Source organism: Uranotaenia lowii, chromosome 2, assembly GCF_029784155.1.
Source record: "Uranotaenia lowii strain MFRU-FL chromosome 2, ASM2978415v1, whole genome shotgun sequence".
NCBI lineage: Eukaryota > Metazoa > Arthropoda > Insecta > Diptera > Culicidae > Uranotaenia > Uranotaenia lowii.
In genome coordinates this window covers 248,903,451-248,922,417 of record NC_073692.1, presented here as the reverse complement: position 1 = coordinate 248,922,417, position 18,967 = coordinate 248,903,451, and the positions used below count along the sequence as shown (strand labels likewise).

Genomic DNA, 18,967 nt, shown 5'->3' with positions numbered 1-18,967 from the left:
TTCCATCGCAGAGATTCGTTCTCTTTATGTTTAGTTTAATTTTAAGATAGTGTTTAGTTTTAAGTATAAAATATTTTTGCTATTACAGGATGTTCTCCTACATTAAAAACTTGATTGCGCTCAGCAAATTTAAATCTTATAAATAAATTTTTATAATCTAGTTACTTATAGGGCTATGAACAGTTCATTATTGAGCTGAACACCTAGTTTAATGCAATAATGTAATATAAGTGTAATGATGATTTGATACAAATAAAGACATATTTAAAAAAAAATAAAAAAAAACACGATACAATTTAACGGTAAAAATTCAGGAAAAAAATTAGAATTATTAATCTTTTATAATTTCATTCGATGATATGAAGATTCAACGCATTATAATCATAATACAAAATTCATTTCACATAATCTGAATTTATCATTATTCAGCTTTAACTATTATTTTCATCACTATGGGTAAACATGCCAACTGTTCCTTTTACGTTTATAATTGTTTGAATTTACATTGTGTTATTATATTTGATAAAGCGCATTTTCAATTAACATTCCTAACAGCTACTCATTTATTTTGAAAATTCACAAATCAATAACATTACCACACCTCATATTATGATTTGAATTACTGCAATAATTAATTTCTAAAAGGTCTGCTTACTTGTTCATTTTCCATAAAATTCAATTAGTCAAATACTTTTGTATCTGACTGAATTTATGAAATAAACCTTTTGAGCTCTTAAAGGGCTCGAAAGGTCCTGTGTCTACTAATGTTTTATTTTGTTCTTCTGTATTTTCAAGAGCGAGTAAAGGCGCTTTATCCTTGGTCAACGACCTGAAATGAGGGAACACAGAAATCTATTTAATACAGATAAGTTGAATAAAAATGAATAAAATACCTAATTTCAAATCCACACTGAATATTTGTAATGTTTTATGATTTCTGTGTTCAAAATAACTCATTTGCAACCGCTGAAGGATGGGTCATATTCCATAAGTTCCATTATCAACAAGGAGCACTTTTTTAGCTTATTTGCTTCCAACGTAATGCCCCTCGGAGCGTATGGTACTGGTGGTCCACGCTTCTTCTTTCTCCTTGTTCCTGATGTCTCTGCGTTCTCTGCTCCACAGTAGGCCCGACCATTTTATGTTTTTTAATTATATTAATGTTTTCATGTTAACATAATTAAAAGCATGATGAAAGACAAGAAGAATAATAACAAATTTGTTTTATTCTTCGGGACTCAGACATAAGTTCTGGCTGTGGCAGTACGATTAGTGATTAGTGATTAGAAATTCGATTGTTTTCTAACTTTAGCAAACTGAGATCAAAATAAGGTGTCAACAGCATACTGAGAGCATCATTTGCTGTTTATTTTTTGGCGATAGCAAAATGAGGTATCCTTATGGTTTCACCAATATTTATTTGATAGCATGCTGAGAGCAAAATTAGCTATCAGCACCTAACGGCTACCAGAATTAATGTAAAATATCAACTGATAGAAAAACTAGACATCAGTAAAGCAACTTTTTTTTTGTTTTGATAGTTGATTTAAACCTGAGTTTGACTCGGAATAAGAAAAAAAAACAGTTCAGTAAAGAATTTACTTGAAATCAAAAAGAGGTATCATTAAGGTATCATCCAGTTAAAACAAACAAGCGATAGTTACACCAAAATAATGCATAATGAGCATAATTTTGTGATTTTACAAAAACTTTGTTACAAACCAATCATCAATAAACATGAAGCGATATTTTCCTCACAACAAAATTTGTCATTCACATATTTAAAAAAGAAATCATGCACAATGTATGACGTTCTGATTTTTACATTGTTCCGTATACAAAGGTGTCCAAAATATTGTGAATCACATTCAATGAAAATATTGTATATATTTATATTTATTTTTTTTTTTTAACGAATAGTCACCGTTGATTATTATTTTATGAAAGTTTAATGGCATTGCGGTGAACTTGATACTACGAAAATTCTTGATAGAAGAATTAAAGATTGAAATTAAATGACGGATAGACAAAGCAGATGCTTAATAGAAGAAAATTGAAAGATGTTGAAAATGAGCCAAGAGCATATTTTATGGAAAGCTTCAAAGGTGCGTTCTAGACCCTTTGTCCCACATCAATTGAATGGCTGAGAGAAGTAATAGCGAGAGGCGCAATTACGTTCACCCATACATCCAACCCGATGGATTGGGAAGCACGTGCTTTACCAATCCATCGGGTTGGATGTATGGGTGAACGTAATTGCGCCTCTCGCTATTACTTCTCTCAGCCATTCAATTGATGTGGGACAAAGGGTCTAGAACGCACCTTTGAAGCTTTCCATAAAATAAATGGCTCATTTTCAACATCTTTCAATTTTCTTCTATTAAGCATCTGCTTTGTCTATCCGTCATTTAATTTCAATCTTTAATTCTTCTATCAAGAATTTTCGTAGTATCAAGTTCACCGCAATGCCATTAAACTTTCATAAAATATATTTATATTTAGTTTCTTCCTCCTATCGACAATCAGGCGATTCTCACGGGAAACTATGTTATTATAAATCAAATGATCAGTCAAGACTCCTGACAGGATCGCCAGGGATTCAGGTTCCGTCCGTCGGAATCGTCTGATTGACGGTGTTCACGTAGGCCTTCAGCCAGCTACTTCCTTCGTAACATTTGAATGGCTCCTCTTTGAGTGTTAAGTGAAATTTTTGTTGCATGGGAAGAAGCTCATCATTGAGCCTATCATTTTTCTTTCGTTTTAAAAATCTTGGGATTGGCAATCTAGGTTTTCGGATTAGGTATCAATCTAAAAACAAATTCACAATGTTGTAGTAACACAATATTTTTATTTTCTCTTATTTACCTTCGGCTCGATACATAATGTTGATTCTAAGAGTTATTACATTATTTTAAATGATTGCATTGTATAAAATATGCATGCAGAACTGCAATATAGTAGCGTTAAACTTATATGCTGTCTATCTAAAGATTCAGAGTCCATATCCAAACAGATTTATACACATACTTTATTTTGTAATACATAGTCTATCATCTACACAAAAACCATACCTTGATTGATATTTAAAAATGCAGTTCATTGAATTAAAGAATAACCATTTTGCTATTTTTTTTTAAATTTATATTCTGGTTGGCTTTGAAATTGTTGAGGAAATCGCGTTTTAAATGTAGGTAAAATAAATACAGACATAGTATAGCTTCTTAAGTATTTAATATACTTGATCCTTTCCCGTAAATCATATTCAACAATCAACTTGGTAATGCGCATTTGCAAATGGAATAGTAGTAAAAATTACATGTTTAAATTCGTCGGAGGCTTAAGCCAATATTTGACAATAAATCTTTGGTAGTACAAATAATACTAACAACTGTATACTGATAGATAAACTTTTATTCGAACAACTAAGTCCATAGTCTACAAAATAGCATGTTCAAAATGCGGTCACCTATTTTAAGATGACTTTTCCCTATACGTTCCAACACTAATAAAATACTTTATCTTAGGAGGATAAAGTAGACCGCATCGTTTATTTGGAGCAGTTGATAAATAACTACTATTTTCTTAAAATCATAATATTGTTTCTTTTGCTGAATTTCAAACTTTTCTGAATTACTACATATGTGGTTGTAGCTGCAAATGGAAACTGCCATTAAAAATAAATTTAAACTAATAAGAACACATTGTCGGGATAAAAATGTTTCCGATAGATAATTAATCTGCGTCCTATTTAGATTTTTTCAATAGCAGGGGAAGTCCGGTCTTCGTTTTAGATTTAGAAACTAAAATTGTTGCAGTTTTGGGTTGATTTGATGACTCCGCTATGTTTGCCATCTTTTTTGCGGAATTCAAAAGATCTAAATTTGTTTTGTTCAATACAGCCCTATTGCCACCGTCATTATTTGCAAACTGAATAAGTTTGCTTTCATCTGACTGGTTCAGTTTGGTCGTTATCAGAACTATTCCAGAGTTTGATCGATTTTGGATTACTGTTTTTGGTGCATTTGCATTTAGTTGCGACCGCTTTTGTGCGTCTGTTGTACTGCTAGAAATTTTTGTTTGGTTGACATTGGCAAGTTGCTTCGAGGGTAAATATCCCTTGTATTCTTTATCAGATTCAATCTCATCGTTACGATTAGTGACAAAGTTTTTATGAGACTTGGCTTCAATACATTCCTGACTACTTCCTTCATGACACATATTAATCTCATTTAAAAGGTTAGAGTTGTTGCCGTATAATTCTCAAGTGGTTTTTTGATGCATCTGTATATTTTTCTCCATTTCTTTTTGTATGCCTCCGAGTTCCGATAAATGCACCGAAAACTGATTACACAACGCTGTGAGCTGTTTGAACTGAAATGGAATGAAATGTAATTAATTTATCAGTACCATCAATGATTTTACCCTGAATACGTACGGTTGAGTCATTCTGTTTATCCTTTAAACTTTTGTTCGCGGCCTTGAGTTCCATTTCCTGATTCAATAACTCTTTCTCCAGATCTTCGATTCGGTTTTTTAACAGGGAAATTTCACGCCGAAGTTCGTCGGCTAGTTCTGAATTTGCGGCATTTGCAGCACCACCGGCATTGCCAGAGGTGGATCCTTTCGATGCTTCTAACTCCTGGTAACGGATTTTCAATCGTTGATTCTCTTCCTTGTACGAATGTAATTGACGCTTCCATTCTTCCACATTAGCAGTGGATTCCTAGAAAAAAAAATGTAAATTTTGGAAAATAATCCACCGTTCGTAAAATAAAAACAACTATTTTGTATAGGTAAACCAACCCATAAAGATGTAAAAGCTTTTTCAGCGCCAAAAAAAATATTTTTTGTTAAATAATGCAAAAATATTTGACATATGCTTTAGGAATATCAAATATTCAATTTAATAATTTAATTGTATTTGGTTAAAATCTTCTTAAAAATTTCGTCAAAATTCCCACAGTTTATTTTAGAATTGGGAAAAATTAGTGAAAGAAAACACTTTTTTTTCAGTATTCAAAACTCGCGCCATTGATCATTGAATTATGTATTCGAAAAATTGAAACACTTTCTTTTCTGGATAACTTTTGAGCGGATGGATGAATTTTTCAATGATACTACCTAGCAGAGGTTCCAGGTGGTTTTGTCAAAAATCAGGACACCGCAATGAAAAAAATCAGGATTTTTCAGGACACCAGTGAATTAATGAAAATATCATGCAGCTCTGCTTAGATTGCATAACTAAAGGCGAAATACATGTGTGGAAGACGCCTCAAATTATGCAACCGAAGCGAAAAGAACCTTGGCTGGCCTAAAGTTAATATCGAAAAATACTATTTAAATATCATTTGAACCAAAGATTATCATCGGTAAAACTGGTTAAACTATTTTATTAAAGATTTGTTTGATGTTCTCAGCATTTGAAAATAAATTTAGTTATAATTTAGATATTTTTGGAAAATCAGGACAAATCAGGACAAACATTATAATGGCCATTTTTCAAAAATCAGGACGATTCACTCGTTTTTGAAAAATCAGGACGGCCTCTCGAAAATCAGGACAAATCCTGAAAAATCAAGACACCTGACACCCCTGCTACCTAGTAATGTAATGTTTACATGTGCAAAATTTTGTGGCGATCTGTCAAGTTGTTTTTGAGATAACGAATATCGGATAAGGGACCATTCAAATATTACGTAACGCGTTTAGGGGGGGGAGAGGGTGTAAGAGTTTGTTACGCTTTGTGGATTTATGATAGAATATCTGAAACGAATGTGTTACGTAGGGGGGTGGGGGGGTTGAGAATGACAAAAAATTGCGTTACGTAATATTTGAACGGCCCCTAAGTTTATTGACTAAAATGTTAGAGCAAGTTCATTGGTGTTGTGCAAGAGAGTACCGCGATGATCGAAGTAAGCTGCGGTCGAGTGCGGTCGATTTTCTCTCACGGTCCTGATTTTTCGCGTTTCCAGTGGTTTTGCCAAGATAAGTTTTATTCCTCGATTTAATGTGTAAATGTATCAACTCAAAGTGAAAAAACGCGGATTAAACGACACTTTTTTAGAAAATTGGTGGCTTTTGAAAGAAGTGCATAAATGAAAGTTATGGCATTTGGCAATTTTGTGTTTATCATGCAGTGCGAGAAACGTTTTGATTGCTTGTTTGGCTGGGAAGGGAAAGTTTAAATGCGCTTAGAGGGAAATTTTCTTTGGGTTTTAGTGTTATGTTAATGAAATAATTTGAACGGAATTCATTCAAGATTCTTTTGAATGTGTTTATTTGATATTTTAAAGAGCATGTCAAGCCTACAAAATCGGGGATAAAATCTGATTGCTTTGATGTGTTTTTTTTTGCGTAGGGATGAATCATCCAACAGGATGAAAATCTCAGGAAAAAAGTGTTTTTTTTGCTGGTTTGGTTCCGTTTGGATAGAGTGGCTCATTTTGATAATGGGTATAATAAAATGGGTCAAACAAATTTGGTAAGTATTGGAATTTACTTAAATGAAAATTGAATGCCACCTATATGGATTGCTCGAGGATAAAATCAGAACAAAGCATACCCGAGTTGGGGTCATCAAGTTTATACAAGCTAGGTATTTCAGTATTAAGATCTTTCAATATGAATCCTTTTGATAGTTTCTTCTTCCTCACTAATTTAGCCATAAAAGCTTAAAGTTTTTAAAATGGTAGAAAATTACGGGTTTTTTGCGAGTCGGTCATGCACGTAGACTTTCACAATTGTTCCGCAAAATCTTTTGGAAGAGTTGATGATGGTGCACAATAATCCGAAACATGTAGTTTGATTAAACTTTTAGTAAAGTTATTTTAAAATTGAAATTTATCAATTGATTCAATGTTTTGGATTTCTGTGCAGAAAAACCTCATTTCCACCCACAGAAGGACGAATTCACATGGGCCACCATCAAGGAGCACAGTAAATTTTAGCAACTGTGCTTCCAACGTTAAAACTTCAAACATTTTAAAATCATGGAAACGTATGGTACTGTTGTCCACGTTTCTTCTCCCCTGTGTTCCAGTTGTCTCTGCGTCCAATACTGCACAGAGGGCCCGGCCGAGTTAAGATGAGTAGTAAATGTACTTTTACTACTCAACGGGATGCTGACAAGATCTGGCTGTGTATGTATCATAAGCATAAGCATAAACAAAATTTTCAAAATGTGCAAAAAGTGACAAAATTTCTACCCCTTTTTCCCAACACCAGTGAACTCTTGCTCTCAAGAGTTTTTACAACAGTTTTTACAATACAACATTCTCGCATGCTGTGATGCAAAAATAGCATTATTTCTATCACATACGGCTGGAATAGAAACAGTGCTGTAGAAAAATACAACGCCCAAAGATCAAAGAAAACATTTTTGCATGGTAAAATTTTCAAAATGTACTACAAGTGTCAAAATTTCTTCCACTTTACCCCAACACGAGTGAACTTGCTCTAAAGTAAATGGAAGTACTCTTTAATCAGTATGCGACTTAGCTTTAAGCAAATATATTGAGAAAAGTATCCAACAAATTGTAATGATACATTTTGACTTACCTGCAAAGCACTTGTTAAACGGAGATTATTACTTTTAAGCGTAGCGAGTTCAATTTCCCATTTCTTGGCATTTGCGGAGCTAGTAAAATTTCAAGAAACATGAAAATCTTTGCCTTTATGTATCGTTTTTTTTTTTCTCATTTATTTCTTACCTTTGAGCGAGTGCTAATTTCAATCGTTCGTTTTCGTATTTCAGTTGTTGTTCAGTTGTTGACGTTGTCATGCCATCGCTAGATGAAGAGTTGATGGATATTTGTTTCAACTCACTTGTTAAAGTGTTTATGTTATTCAAAGCATCATTTGTTGTGGGATGAGATGGGCTATCAGTTTTAATGCTCTGAAAAAGAAAGTCATTTTGAAAAAGTCGTTTGAGTTGAGCTGTACTCAAACAATAGGGATTATTTGAGAAAAATTAACTTAAAATTACGTGTACTAAATTTCAGCTCATGCCTCACAATCGCTCATAGTTAGATCAATATACCGAAAGTTAATTAGATATGTAATTAGAAAAAACGACAATAATGACAAAGTTTTGTGGCATGTTTTATTTTGGCTTTTTTGTGGTTTTGTAACCTTTATAATTTTTCATTTTTTCCTTTTGTCGTTTTTATGATTTTTGTGACACTTCTTTATATAAATTTTAAATTTCGGTCATCTTTAATAACAAATTTAATTGAATAATTTTAATCTACATTGTTTAAAGTTGTTTTCATGTAGTTTCAAGCAAGTAATTAGTCAATTTGATAAAAATTCAAATGTCTTTTTAAAATAACATCGAATCTCTGCGTTTTATGCGATTTTAAGTCTCTGGCATCAAACAAATTTTTCACATTTTCTTGTAAGAGATTTTCAAGAATCAAACATTAAAACTACGAGCGCTCTGGGTACGCCCAAACTATTTCCGACTGAGCTGAAATTTGTACAGTTTTTGGGCCAATCAACGAAATATAAATTACCGATTTTGAAAATTCGAGAATAATTTTATTTACACACATCGGTTGTCGCATATACATTATACTTACGGAAATAACATTATTCGCTGGGGTTGTGGGAACATCTGAATTGTTTGGATCAAAACTATCACTATTTGACATGGAAGAACGTGCAGTAACAGGAGAAGCGTTGGCAGACGTAACAGCGGAATTTCCATTGGCGGAAGCTTTATTTAATGCATTTTTAGTAGCCTCTTTCACTTCTTGAAATTTTTCTATAAACTGCAATGAGAGAAAAAAAATCAAAAGTTTATTTATTACTCACAATATTCACAAATGATGTTTTTAGACGTAGGTAATACTTTGGCTATTACATATTTTTTTCAACAAGTTGTATATTTCATTCATTAAAAACAGGATTATAATATGAATAAATATTTAGCATCGAATGATTAATCGTTTCGCTCGGTGATCAAAGTTGATCGTTTTGGCACTCGCAGCCAAACTTGCGCTTAACCTCAATCGACAAAGCCGTGTAGACGCAGGGTCAAAAATAGTTACGAAATTTCGGGCGATATGTTTATTGTTTATTGTTTATTGTATAAAGATCAACGGATCTAATTTATATCCTAATGAAAACTTAATGATAGGTTACGAAGAAAAATTTACATTAATCTACATATTTCTTGACTTGATCAATAAGTATGTTTCTAGGGAAAACATTTCTGGGAACGCCAAAGTACTCCGAAACCGAAACCTATAAGAGCGCTGTTAGCTCCATAGTTATTCAGCCGAACGGGAACGTAGAGTTGCAAAATCTGGTTTCTCAATCCTCGCGGTCGCACGTTGAGAGGAATAGCTTCCAGCAGCAAGGGACAGTCAATCCTCGATGTAAGGAGATCCGCAACCACCAAAGCACGTGTAGCGTTTCTACGGACTTGAAGTCTATCAGGCGACAACGATTCTCATAACTGGGTAAACGAATGGGATCTTGCCATTTCAGGTGTCGAAGGGCATATCGCATAAGGCGCCGCTTGATAGCCTCGATTCGTTCAGCTCCATTCTGGTAGTAAGGGCACCAGACAGCAGAAACATACTCAAGAACGGAACGGACTATGCTGCAATATAAGCTTTTTACGCAGTACCAGTGAATCAAATTGTCCCTGATATTATCTCAAAACAAGCGACAAAGTAGACGTGTGGTTTTGTCTTTATTCTCTCTCTGTGCGACAACCTTTTGTCTCTCCCGTATGTGTATCATGACAAAATGAAATAGGCAATCAAGAATTTTCGCGTCGTTGAGAAGATAATGACAAATTCTAATGTGAAATTGTCCTGAAATTTACAACTTGGGACAATCCGCTTCGCTTATGTGGGTAGTCTATCTGATTTCGAAATAATGAAAAATTATGTGACCAGATCACAAGATATCTGCGAAAAGCTCTTAGCCTAACTTTAAGGGAAACCATGCTAGAAGTAGTACAGGGACACTAAGTCGAGGCCGTGGCAAATCTGGCCGGTTCCGGAACGAAATATAACAAAGTTATCGGATTGAGACTTGCGACATATTGATGGAAAGCTCTTGGCCTCTTCATGAAAGGAATCGATAGGAGAAGTGATCCGGGGACACTTGATCGTGGCCATGGCCAATCTGGCCGGTTCCGGAACGAAATATGTCAAAGTTATCGGATTGAGACTTGCGACATATTGATGGAAAGCTCTTGGCCTCTTCATAAACGAAATCGATAGGAGAATCGATTCGGGAACACCGGGTCGTGGCCATGGCCAATCTGGCCGGTTCCGGAACGAAATATGTCAAAGTTATCGGATTGAAACTTGCAACATATTGATGGAAAGCTCTTGGCCTCTTCATGAACGACATCGATAGGAGAATCGATTCGGAGACACTGGGTCGTGGCCATGACAAATCTGGCTGGTTCCGGAACAAAATATGTCAAAGTAATCGGATTGAGACTTGCGACATATTGATAGAAAGCCCTTGGCCTCTCCTATCGATTCTCTGCATGAAGAGGCCAAGAGCTTTCCATCAATATGTCGCAAGTCTCAATCCGATAACTTTGACATATTTCGTTCCGGAACCGGCCAGATTGGCCATGGCCCCGACCCAGTGTCCCTAAATCGCTTTTCCTACCGATTCCCTTCATGTTGAGGCCAAGAGCTTCCTATCAATATGTAGAAAGTTTCAATCCGATAACTTAGACATATTTCGTTCCGGAACCGGCCAGATTGGCCATTGCCACGATCAAGTGTCCCCGAATCACTTCTCCTTGCGATTTCGTTTATGGAAAGGCCAAGAGCTTTCTATCGATATATCGCAAGTCTCGATCCGATAACTTTGACATATTTCGTTCCGGAACCGACCAGATTGGCCATGGCCACGACCCAGTGTTCCCAAATCGATTCTCCTATCGATTTCGGTTATGAAGAAGCCAAGAGCTTTCCATCAATATGTCGCAAGTCTCAATCCGATAACTTTGTTATATTTCGTTCCGGAACCGGCCAGATTGGCCATGGCCACGACCAAGTGTCCCCGAATCGCTTCTCCTATCGATTCATTTCATGAAGAGGCCAAGAGCTTTTTATTAATATGTCGCAAGCTTCAATCCGATTACTTTGACATATTTCATTCCGGAACCGGCCAGATTGGCCATGGCCACGACCCAATGTCCCCGAATCGATTCTCCTATCGATTTCCTTAATAAAGAGGCCAAGAGCTTTCTTCCAATATCTCTCAAGCTATGATCCGATGCGTTTTAGTTGCTATTTTCGGAACCGCATATCCTTATATTTTTCAACAGCAACAAACGTATGTTCTGGAAAAATATTATCGGAATCAATCAGCATAGAAATTTGTCTTTATCGTTCCGAGCGTACGACAACGACAAAGATTTTATTTTTTTGTCATGAAAAGTTCAAGTTGGGACAATGTCATTATCTTTCGATAGTAGGCGATTTTTGATTCACTGCGCAGTACACATCTTTAAATTCTTTAGCCACGCGAAACAAGAAACCAAGATTTCTAGAGGCTTTTGGCGAACCTGAAAAATTTGACAAAAAATGTACCTGTTAGCCCGATTTTATCGTAGAAATTGCCTGTTTTTTTTTTAAGTTGGGTGGCATTTCCTAACTGGGGTAGCATTTCTTCAAATCGATCGATGCGCACTCTGGAATCGACATTGCGTACTATTGGAAAAACTATCCAGTAAACGAAATCGAGTGTCCAGTCAGTGTGGTCAGTGATCTGATCCCTCTTAAATTAAAATATCTGACCACATCGCCGAAAGCTTGGGCAAGAAATGCTTAGCACTGTTTTGGTGCTCAATGTTCAAGCTCCAAAGTGAACGCTCAGTAAATCACACGAAATAGTATTGAATTTGATGCCCGGTGGATCGCGATCAACCCTCTGGCAACTTGACAGTTCTGGCGAGTTTCGTGTGCCTGATTCAAAATCACAGATGTCACATGTGTACCGCTTGTTTACATACTTGAACATTGAAAGTTAACGACGACAAAGGGATCAGATTTACGTATTATCAAAAAGGAAAGATATGATAAAAACACGATTTTGATTATATTTTTGTAAAAAACTTAAACAGCCAGAAAACAAACTTATCTGTGGTAGAACGCCAAAACAAGTGGACAGAACGCATCATACCGAAAGCGTGGTAAGAAATGAAACAATGATTATAAGGAACGTAATGATTGAAACTTAAAATGTTTAATTACATTTTTATCGTATTTTTGTAAACTAACCATACATTGGCAAAAATCATTTACTAGTGCTAAACTTATCGAAAATTTTGCTTTTTAAAATACACTGTTTTATAGCCTTATAGGTAAAACGCCTTCAGGTAGGCAACGAAATTAAATTTCTTGACTGATATCGCGGCAAACATGGCGGCAGATAATTTTTTCAAGTCGAATATTGGTGCACATCGAACAAGGACGAAATTTGTTATCGTCATTTTGGAGTCAGCAAATAAAATGGTATTTAGTTTTGATATTTGGGTTTTCTCAAAAAGTTAACAACATTCAAAATTTGAGCCTAAAAACGTGGTCTTGTGGGCATTTCTGTCCCAATTTTGTTATGATTGATTTTAGTTGAAATTTGTATGAAGTTAGTAAAATACAATAAAATATTTATAGTCTTCCGAAAGTGCATGCAAAGGAAAAATGATAAGCTGGAGTTTCTTTAGATTGCCCAGACCAGTTTACCATAAAACCTCAAATGTTAAACATGAAAAATAACAGGTTTCACGCTGATTTCATCCATCCTTCTCTGTTTCTTAGAACTAAAGTCGTTTTTGTGAACTTTTCATCTAATAATTGATGAAAAAACTTGTTTGCTACAATAAAAATGAAGGAAAACATCATTGAAAGCCATAGGTTAGTGTATTTTTGAGAAAGAATGACATGGGCAATCTGGGAGGAGCAGGCCGTGTTTAGTAGCCAACAGACGTGTTTTTTTTTCGTTACGCCGCTGAAAATTTTGTTTTTAATATTCCGGCATTTATTCAGTTAAACAATCTGTAATTATTTCTAAAACGAATGGAATGGACAGATGTGCCAGCGTGATAGTTAGTGATTGAAGAGAAATATTTTCTCTCGGTGGAATAAATGGGATCATCGCTACCCCAAAGTACTGAATCTAAACAAGACACCAGGCTGGAGCAGACTAAAGCAAATTATCCTTAATTTATCAAGTACCTCATGAATCGTCTTTTGCTTGCCTATCCCCATTCTGAATTTGAAAGGACCGGAAGTGGAAATACAAAGAAACAGCATACAAAGGAGCAGCATCGATCCCATCATTTCAAGCTATCCATGACTTCAGCTGGTAGAAAAAATTGGTGAGCTCTTTTCATATTATTTGTGTATTTGTGTTATTTTGAAAAATCGATTGGTAGGCGATGCTTTGTACGCAACGCAACTCCGTCCGCGAAATTTTGTTTCGATAAAGATTCAATGTGAAAATTTAAGTGAAATTACTTGAGAATGTTTAAGCCGGATAGCAGGAGTATATCCTTAAAATGGTTGATGGGAATCCAGAGGCCTTGAAATGTGTTCAACAGGAAATGATTGTGGAAATCAAAGAAAGAAGCTAAGCTTTTTATAGTGCAAGTGCTTTTCTTCCTGTTTAAAGAATAATTTTCTAAAATAAAAGTGTTTTCAAGTGAAAATTAAGAGACTTTGTAAAGAAAAGTTGTACCAACGTATAGCCCAAGTGATGCGCTACCCGAAAAGGTGAAGATTTGCGTTGAAATTGTGGTAACAAATTGACCTACGGAAATCTAAACAAAAACAATGAAAAGTAACCATTTTAGGTGATGTTTGGTGATTAATAAGGAAGTTTGAGATTATTTAAGTGAAAATGAAATTCAGATAAACATTACAGCATTGACATACGTGCAGCGTACTTCGAAGATTTTTTATTAGCAAATGTAACTATTATGTTTTTTTTTTAATATGACATGACGCACGTGCACATATGGACGTGCATGGATATATGTAAAATACTAGACTGCTGCGATTAGTAGTTAATTTATACGTAACAGAAGAACATGCAAACTTTTGCTTTGTGGTGTGGATCTACGAAGAACTACTGAAGCCTTATGATGGCTTGAAGATAAGTATCCTTTCATTTCTTACTTTTTATTCAAAAATGTATTTTTTTTTTCATGTGTTTCATTTACAATAAAATAGCTTAACTCTATTATTGGGGATTAATGGGGGGTAGGACAGGGCATCAAACGAATGGAAAAATGATATACAATGGATTGTGGGTTCAAGCCAGCCGGAGTATCTCGGCAAATTAGGAATTATGAGTAGCTTACTGAGGTACTTTTTCATGATTCCTTATTTGTTTCGAACAGTTGGAAGGGAGTGAGATGAGTCAAACCTGTACCAAGCCAGTGGTAACGGACCCCTTGGTTGTGTTGCAAATATTGTTGATGAGCTAAGCATTACACCCAAAATTCAGCCTCTGTGCCAATGGCGTGTAGTCAATTTCATAGCATCATTGGTACAAGAAGATAACGCGACCGGCACTGATTCGATTTGCGCCCACCGGCATTAACCTCCCAGCGCAACCGAATTGCGTATGTCTGAATGAAACAAAATAAAAACGTTTTCGCGTCCCTCCCCATCGCATCACAAGCCGAAGAAGGATGGAAAATACCGGCCAACACCAGGCAGCCAGCGAACCGAGCACTGTGCGTGTGAATGTAGCAAAAGCAACAACAAAAACATCCTTCTAATTCAATCGACCGGCAAACACGGCTAAGCTGTGCGTGTGTATGTAGCAAAAGCAACAACAAACACATTCCTTCAATTCACCGGCAAACAACACCGGCCAAGCTGCCCGGCTTCAGCAGCTGTGTATATGTAGCGTGTGTATGTAATAGCAGGCAGTAAGCAAAGCACAGTTCTCATTCAATGGGTTTCCCGTTCCTTCACTCCCGTTCCCTTTCCCGTTTCCATCTTAAGACAAAGGAATGCATTGAAAGGAGGCCAAACGCCGGGAATCCGCCGTTGTACGTTTTTTTTGTGATTGATCGGTAACAGAAAGCCTATGACAAATATACCTCGTCCTGCATGAAGCTCGAATAGTATACTGGTTAGGATGTCGGACTGGCAAGACGATACAATTGGTGATTTGAGTTCGATTCTCCCTATGGCGCTGTGATTACTATTTTTATTTTCTTGTTTCTGGGATGGATTATCCAATAGGAACGAAATCCCATAAAATGTTTTTCTTGTTTCGCTTGAATGTAGTGGTCATGCATAATTTTGGTTGGAAGCCGAGTCCTTATGCCAGTTACGGTTTTTCAAACATACCGTCTTCGGCACAGTGCACATTTCAGCGCATTATCGGCACAGAGATTTGCTAAATAGGCATTGGATTTTTGCAACCTCTTCTATGGGTGTATTCGCGGAACGTGCGGTAAAAAACAAGTGCCGGTTCGTAAGCAGGCTGTTATTAGGACGACGTTTCGGAATGAACCATCCCTAGAGGTCCATTTACACTTCACGTGAAAAATCTTATTTCGTCAATAACTAATCAACGCGACGAAACTAGGTTTTGTAGCATAAAGGAATCGATGGGGAATGGTTAAAAGACGAAATTCCAGTAGTCGGACTCGTTCCTTTAAACCTGATAGAATTGTTATTATTACGATTCCCCCGGCATGATGAGATTTCCGCGGTGAAAACCGGGGAAATCGAAATAAAAACGGTTCTATAAGGTGTTAAGGAACACATTCGGCTGGAATCTCATCTTTCAACCATCCCCCATCGATTCCACCATGTTACACATGCTAGTTGTGTCCCTTTTTTGAGTTCTTGTTAAAGTAAGATTTTTTCACGATCATGTTTTCTATAGTCTCTTTACCTAGGTCAGGCATTCGCTGCAGCATTTTTTTTTCCTTTTCGGCAAAAAACCGAGCACTTTTTGAAAAGAACTGTAATCGTTTAAGATAAAAACTCGTGCCGGAACCGAACCAAATCAACAAAACTATTGTTTTATAGATAAGGCATGCTCAGTTTGGTAAAATTTGTACAACAACAATCACAATACTCTCTTTGGTTGAGTTTTCAATTAGAAAGCTAAAAGCTCTACGACAAAAGCTCGGATCGATTGGAATCGATTTTGACAGTTCTTTTGTATCAATTGGAATTTTGTGTTTCAGACGTCGCTTCTCTTACATGTAGGTTCACAAAACGCTATAATAATTAACTATTTTTCTCTTTTATGTTTTTACTGTATCATTAACAGTTTCATTTCCTTGGTGGTTACAACGAGATCCGGTTAGCAGATATTAGAAGACTACTTTAAAACGGAAGTCTCTAGGCATCCATTTCATTACGTTTAGCTTGGAGAGGTTCTTCGGCGAAGGGCAGCGTCACGGTTGTAGGCGAAGTGTTATATGAATTAGAAGCAGAAAGGCTGAAGCTGGACGGCTGTGTAAACATTTGTTGGTCTGAGGAAATATTGAGAACGTGTCGAGAGTGTAGAACCAGGTCAGATGAATCTTCCAGGGTGGACGGCACACAGTTTGCGGTTCCGGAAGAGTAGCCATTTTGAAATCGATTGGCACAGCAGATTTGGAAATAAGAGGGTGAGTGAAACAGTTTTATACCGACTTCCTTCATTTCCTGTTAATTTGAGAAAAAACAGATGGCGAACCTTGTTGGTTCTGTTGAGACGTATGTCTCTCTTCTACGAACTACGCAGAGAGATTGAGTTATTTTTTATGGCAATCTCGAATGCCCCAAATATGGTAAAACGACTATAACAGAAACGAAAAAAAAAAGGATGACAATAAGGTGCCAGAAGATCAGAAAAGTTCTCTTATTATCAAGTTGAGGGGTTCTACAGTTGTTATATTGTGAATTTAAATAATATTTTTGAAACGTCGCTGGTGAACTGGCAACAAAACACAGACTTCCAAGTCCTTCACTCTTCTTTGTCGGAAGTCCGATTTTCCGAAGTTAAGTTTAGTGTTGGCGCGTTCTTCTAGCAATATCGCTGATCTTTAATGTAGTGTTATAATAAGAAAACATGGAAAAACGGTTTGATCTGATCGTTCTGAAGATTTACTGTTAGTCCCTAAATTACTGACTGAATGATGTGATATCGGTGCTTTTAAAGAGACTACCATTAGAGATCGTATTGTAGCTGGTATTCGTGACAAGGATTTTCTGTACAAGCTATTGAATGAAGATAATCTTACCCTTCAAATAGCTAGCGGAAAGTAGAGCCAAAATCATAAACGAAACTTATCATGTGGCTTCAGTTACAAACCGACAGAGTCGACGGGAACAATTTAGATATAAGATTCACATATTTGACATAAGTACGTTCATCAATTGACGATGAATTGTTCCTCTTTTGTAAATGGGTTTTTAACGTTTATTCGACACCTACCTTTCCTAGTTCGGCCTCCGAAGCAAAACCTAAGCCATACACAGTGTTTGCACGGACATCACTCCATTGACCAAATTTTTGTGACGTTTGAGTAAAAGTCATATTAGGAGTTATCGTTGAATTTATCACCGCCTTTAAAGAAAAAAGAATACTGATAAACCATATATCGATATTGACAATTCAATGAAGCCTTACCTTACTCCCTTCTACACTTATTATGCGATAGAGATTCCTTGAAGAGTCATAGAAAAAGCTCACTGAGATTGCCTTAGAACTGGCTGTGATCCAAGTTCTTTTAGTTTTGGGATCTATGTGAAACACATGAGCGTTACATGTGAATATAGGCTGTTCTCTGGACATAAACAAAAGGTATGTTAATGGAATATCCTTAAGTTCTATTCAATATTCAGTGTGCATCAAATCAGTTTTAAACAAGTGTTATGGACTTCATTGTGATAGGCGGCCATAAAAATGTGAATTAAACTGCATTTTTGTTGACTTGCCCAGAACGATTAAGGGTCGTTCCATTTTTTCATTAATCGGAATGGGCGGAGCGACAAGAAAATTTATTGAAGCCAATGTTAGTGGTGGTACAATTCAGACGAACTGATGAAGCACTCATTTTTTCATATTTTTCCACTTACCCCATGTTTAAAGATTCGGTCAGCAATGATCAGATGAACATCCAATTTTATTTAATCTTTAATATGTATGTTTTATGTTTTCAGACAATTTTATTCTGCATCCATAAATTTCCTTGACATCGATACACTTTCAGCATACATATATGTTCACATATGAGTATTACTTCAATAATAAAGTTTTTTATTCCACTTGAACTTATGGTTTGATGGCAGCTCACGACATTAAATTAAACAAGTTCACGGATTTTCAACTACAGCTAATTCATATTTCTGCAAAATGCATCTGAAGATCGATTGATATATACATCGTATTGAACGTCATATAATGCTATGAAATTCGGTTCTTACCTGTCATTGATTGCGCCGACTCGACCCTTTTAGGTCAACTGTCAAATGATATTTCTATGAATTTATTCTTATAAGAACTTTTCAGGCAAGAAATACAATTTTGAAATGTTGTTTAGAAGAAACTATTGAATAACTTAATTGTACTAATTTTCAAATAAATAATTTGTTTGTTTTTTGTTTACGTTTTGTAATATTTAAACAATAATAATAATAATAATAAGTTTTCATGTTTAAATGCCATTGTCGAATGATATGTAAACACCTATGAAAAATATATAAAGGGGCGCCCTCGCGTGTTATTTTAGAAACATTACTTATGTACGAAAAAGTGTGTGTCTCGGATTTCAATATCGAGATTCGCACTAGCACATTCGCCCTTCGTTATTTCCCAAGACTCACTCAACGAAAGTGTATTAACGATACCGATGAACACTCGACAGATGGCGGTCGTGTTGTTTTAAAAAAAGAAGTGAGGGTAAGGAGACCCTATCGGCTTTCGACAATTTTAAGGGACATAACACTAGCGCCAAAATACAATT

The 18,967-nt window shown here is 35.9% G+C and overlaps 1 protein-coding gene across 1 annotated transcript; it reads right to left on the bottom strand.

Moving 5' to 3' along the window:
• Window positions 1–2,819: 2,819 nt before the first annotated feature.
• On the bottom strand, window positions 2,820–18,406 carry LOC129747594 (homer protein homolog 2). The gene is made up of 8 exons (XM_055741883.1): window positions 18,081–18,406; window positions 17,632–17,788; window positions 17,437–17,568; window positions 8,580–8,771; window positions 7,710–7,894; window positions 7,558–7,636; window positions 4,436–4,723; window positions 2,820–4,371 (listed from the first exon to the last, which is right to left on the bottom strand). Exons 1-8 carry the CDS (start codon window positions 18,083–18,085, stop codon window positions 4,261–4,263), a joined length of 1,149 nt encoding a protein of 382 aa, XP_055597858.1. The 5' UTR covers window positions 18,086–18,406; the 3' UTR covers window positions 2,820–4,260.
• Between the last annotated feature and the right edge of the window lie 561 nt (window positions 18,407–18,967).

What these genes read in the sequence shown, in the direction of transcription:
- LOC129747594 (XM_055741883.1), bottom strand. An exon ending in CGGAGGCCGAACTAGGAAAG is followed by an intron (nt 8,772 to 17,436) that starts GTAGGTGTCGAA and finishes CTCTCATTGCAG; the next exon opens with TTTATAGAAAAATTTCAAGA. An exon ending in CAGCGAATAATGTTATTTCC is followed by an intron (nt 7,895 to 8,579) that starts GTAAGTATAATG and finishes TTTCTTTTTCAG; the next exon opens with AGCATTAAAACTGATAGCCC.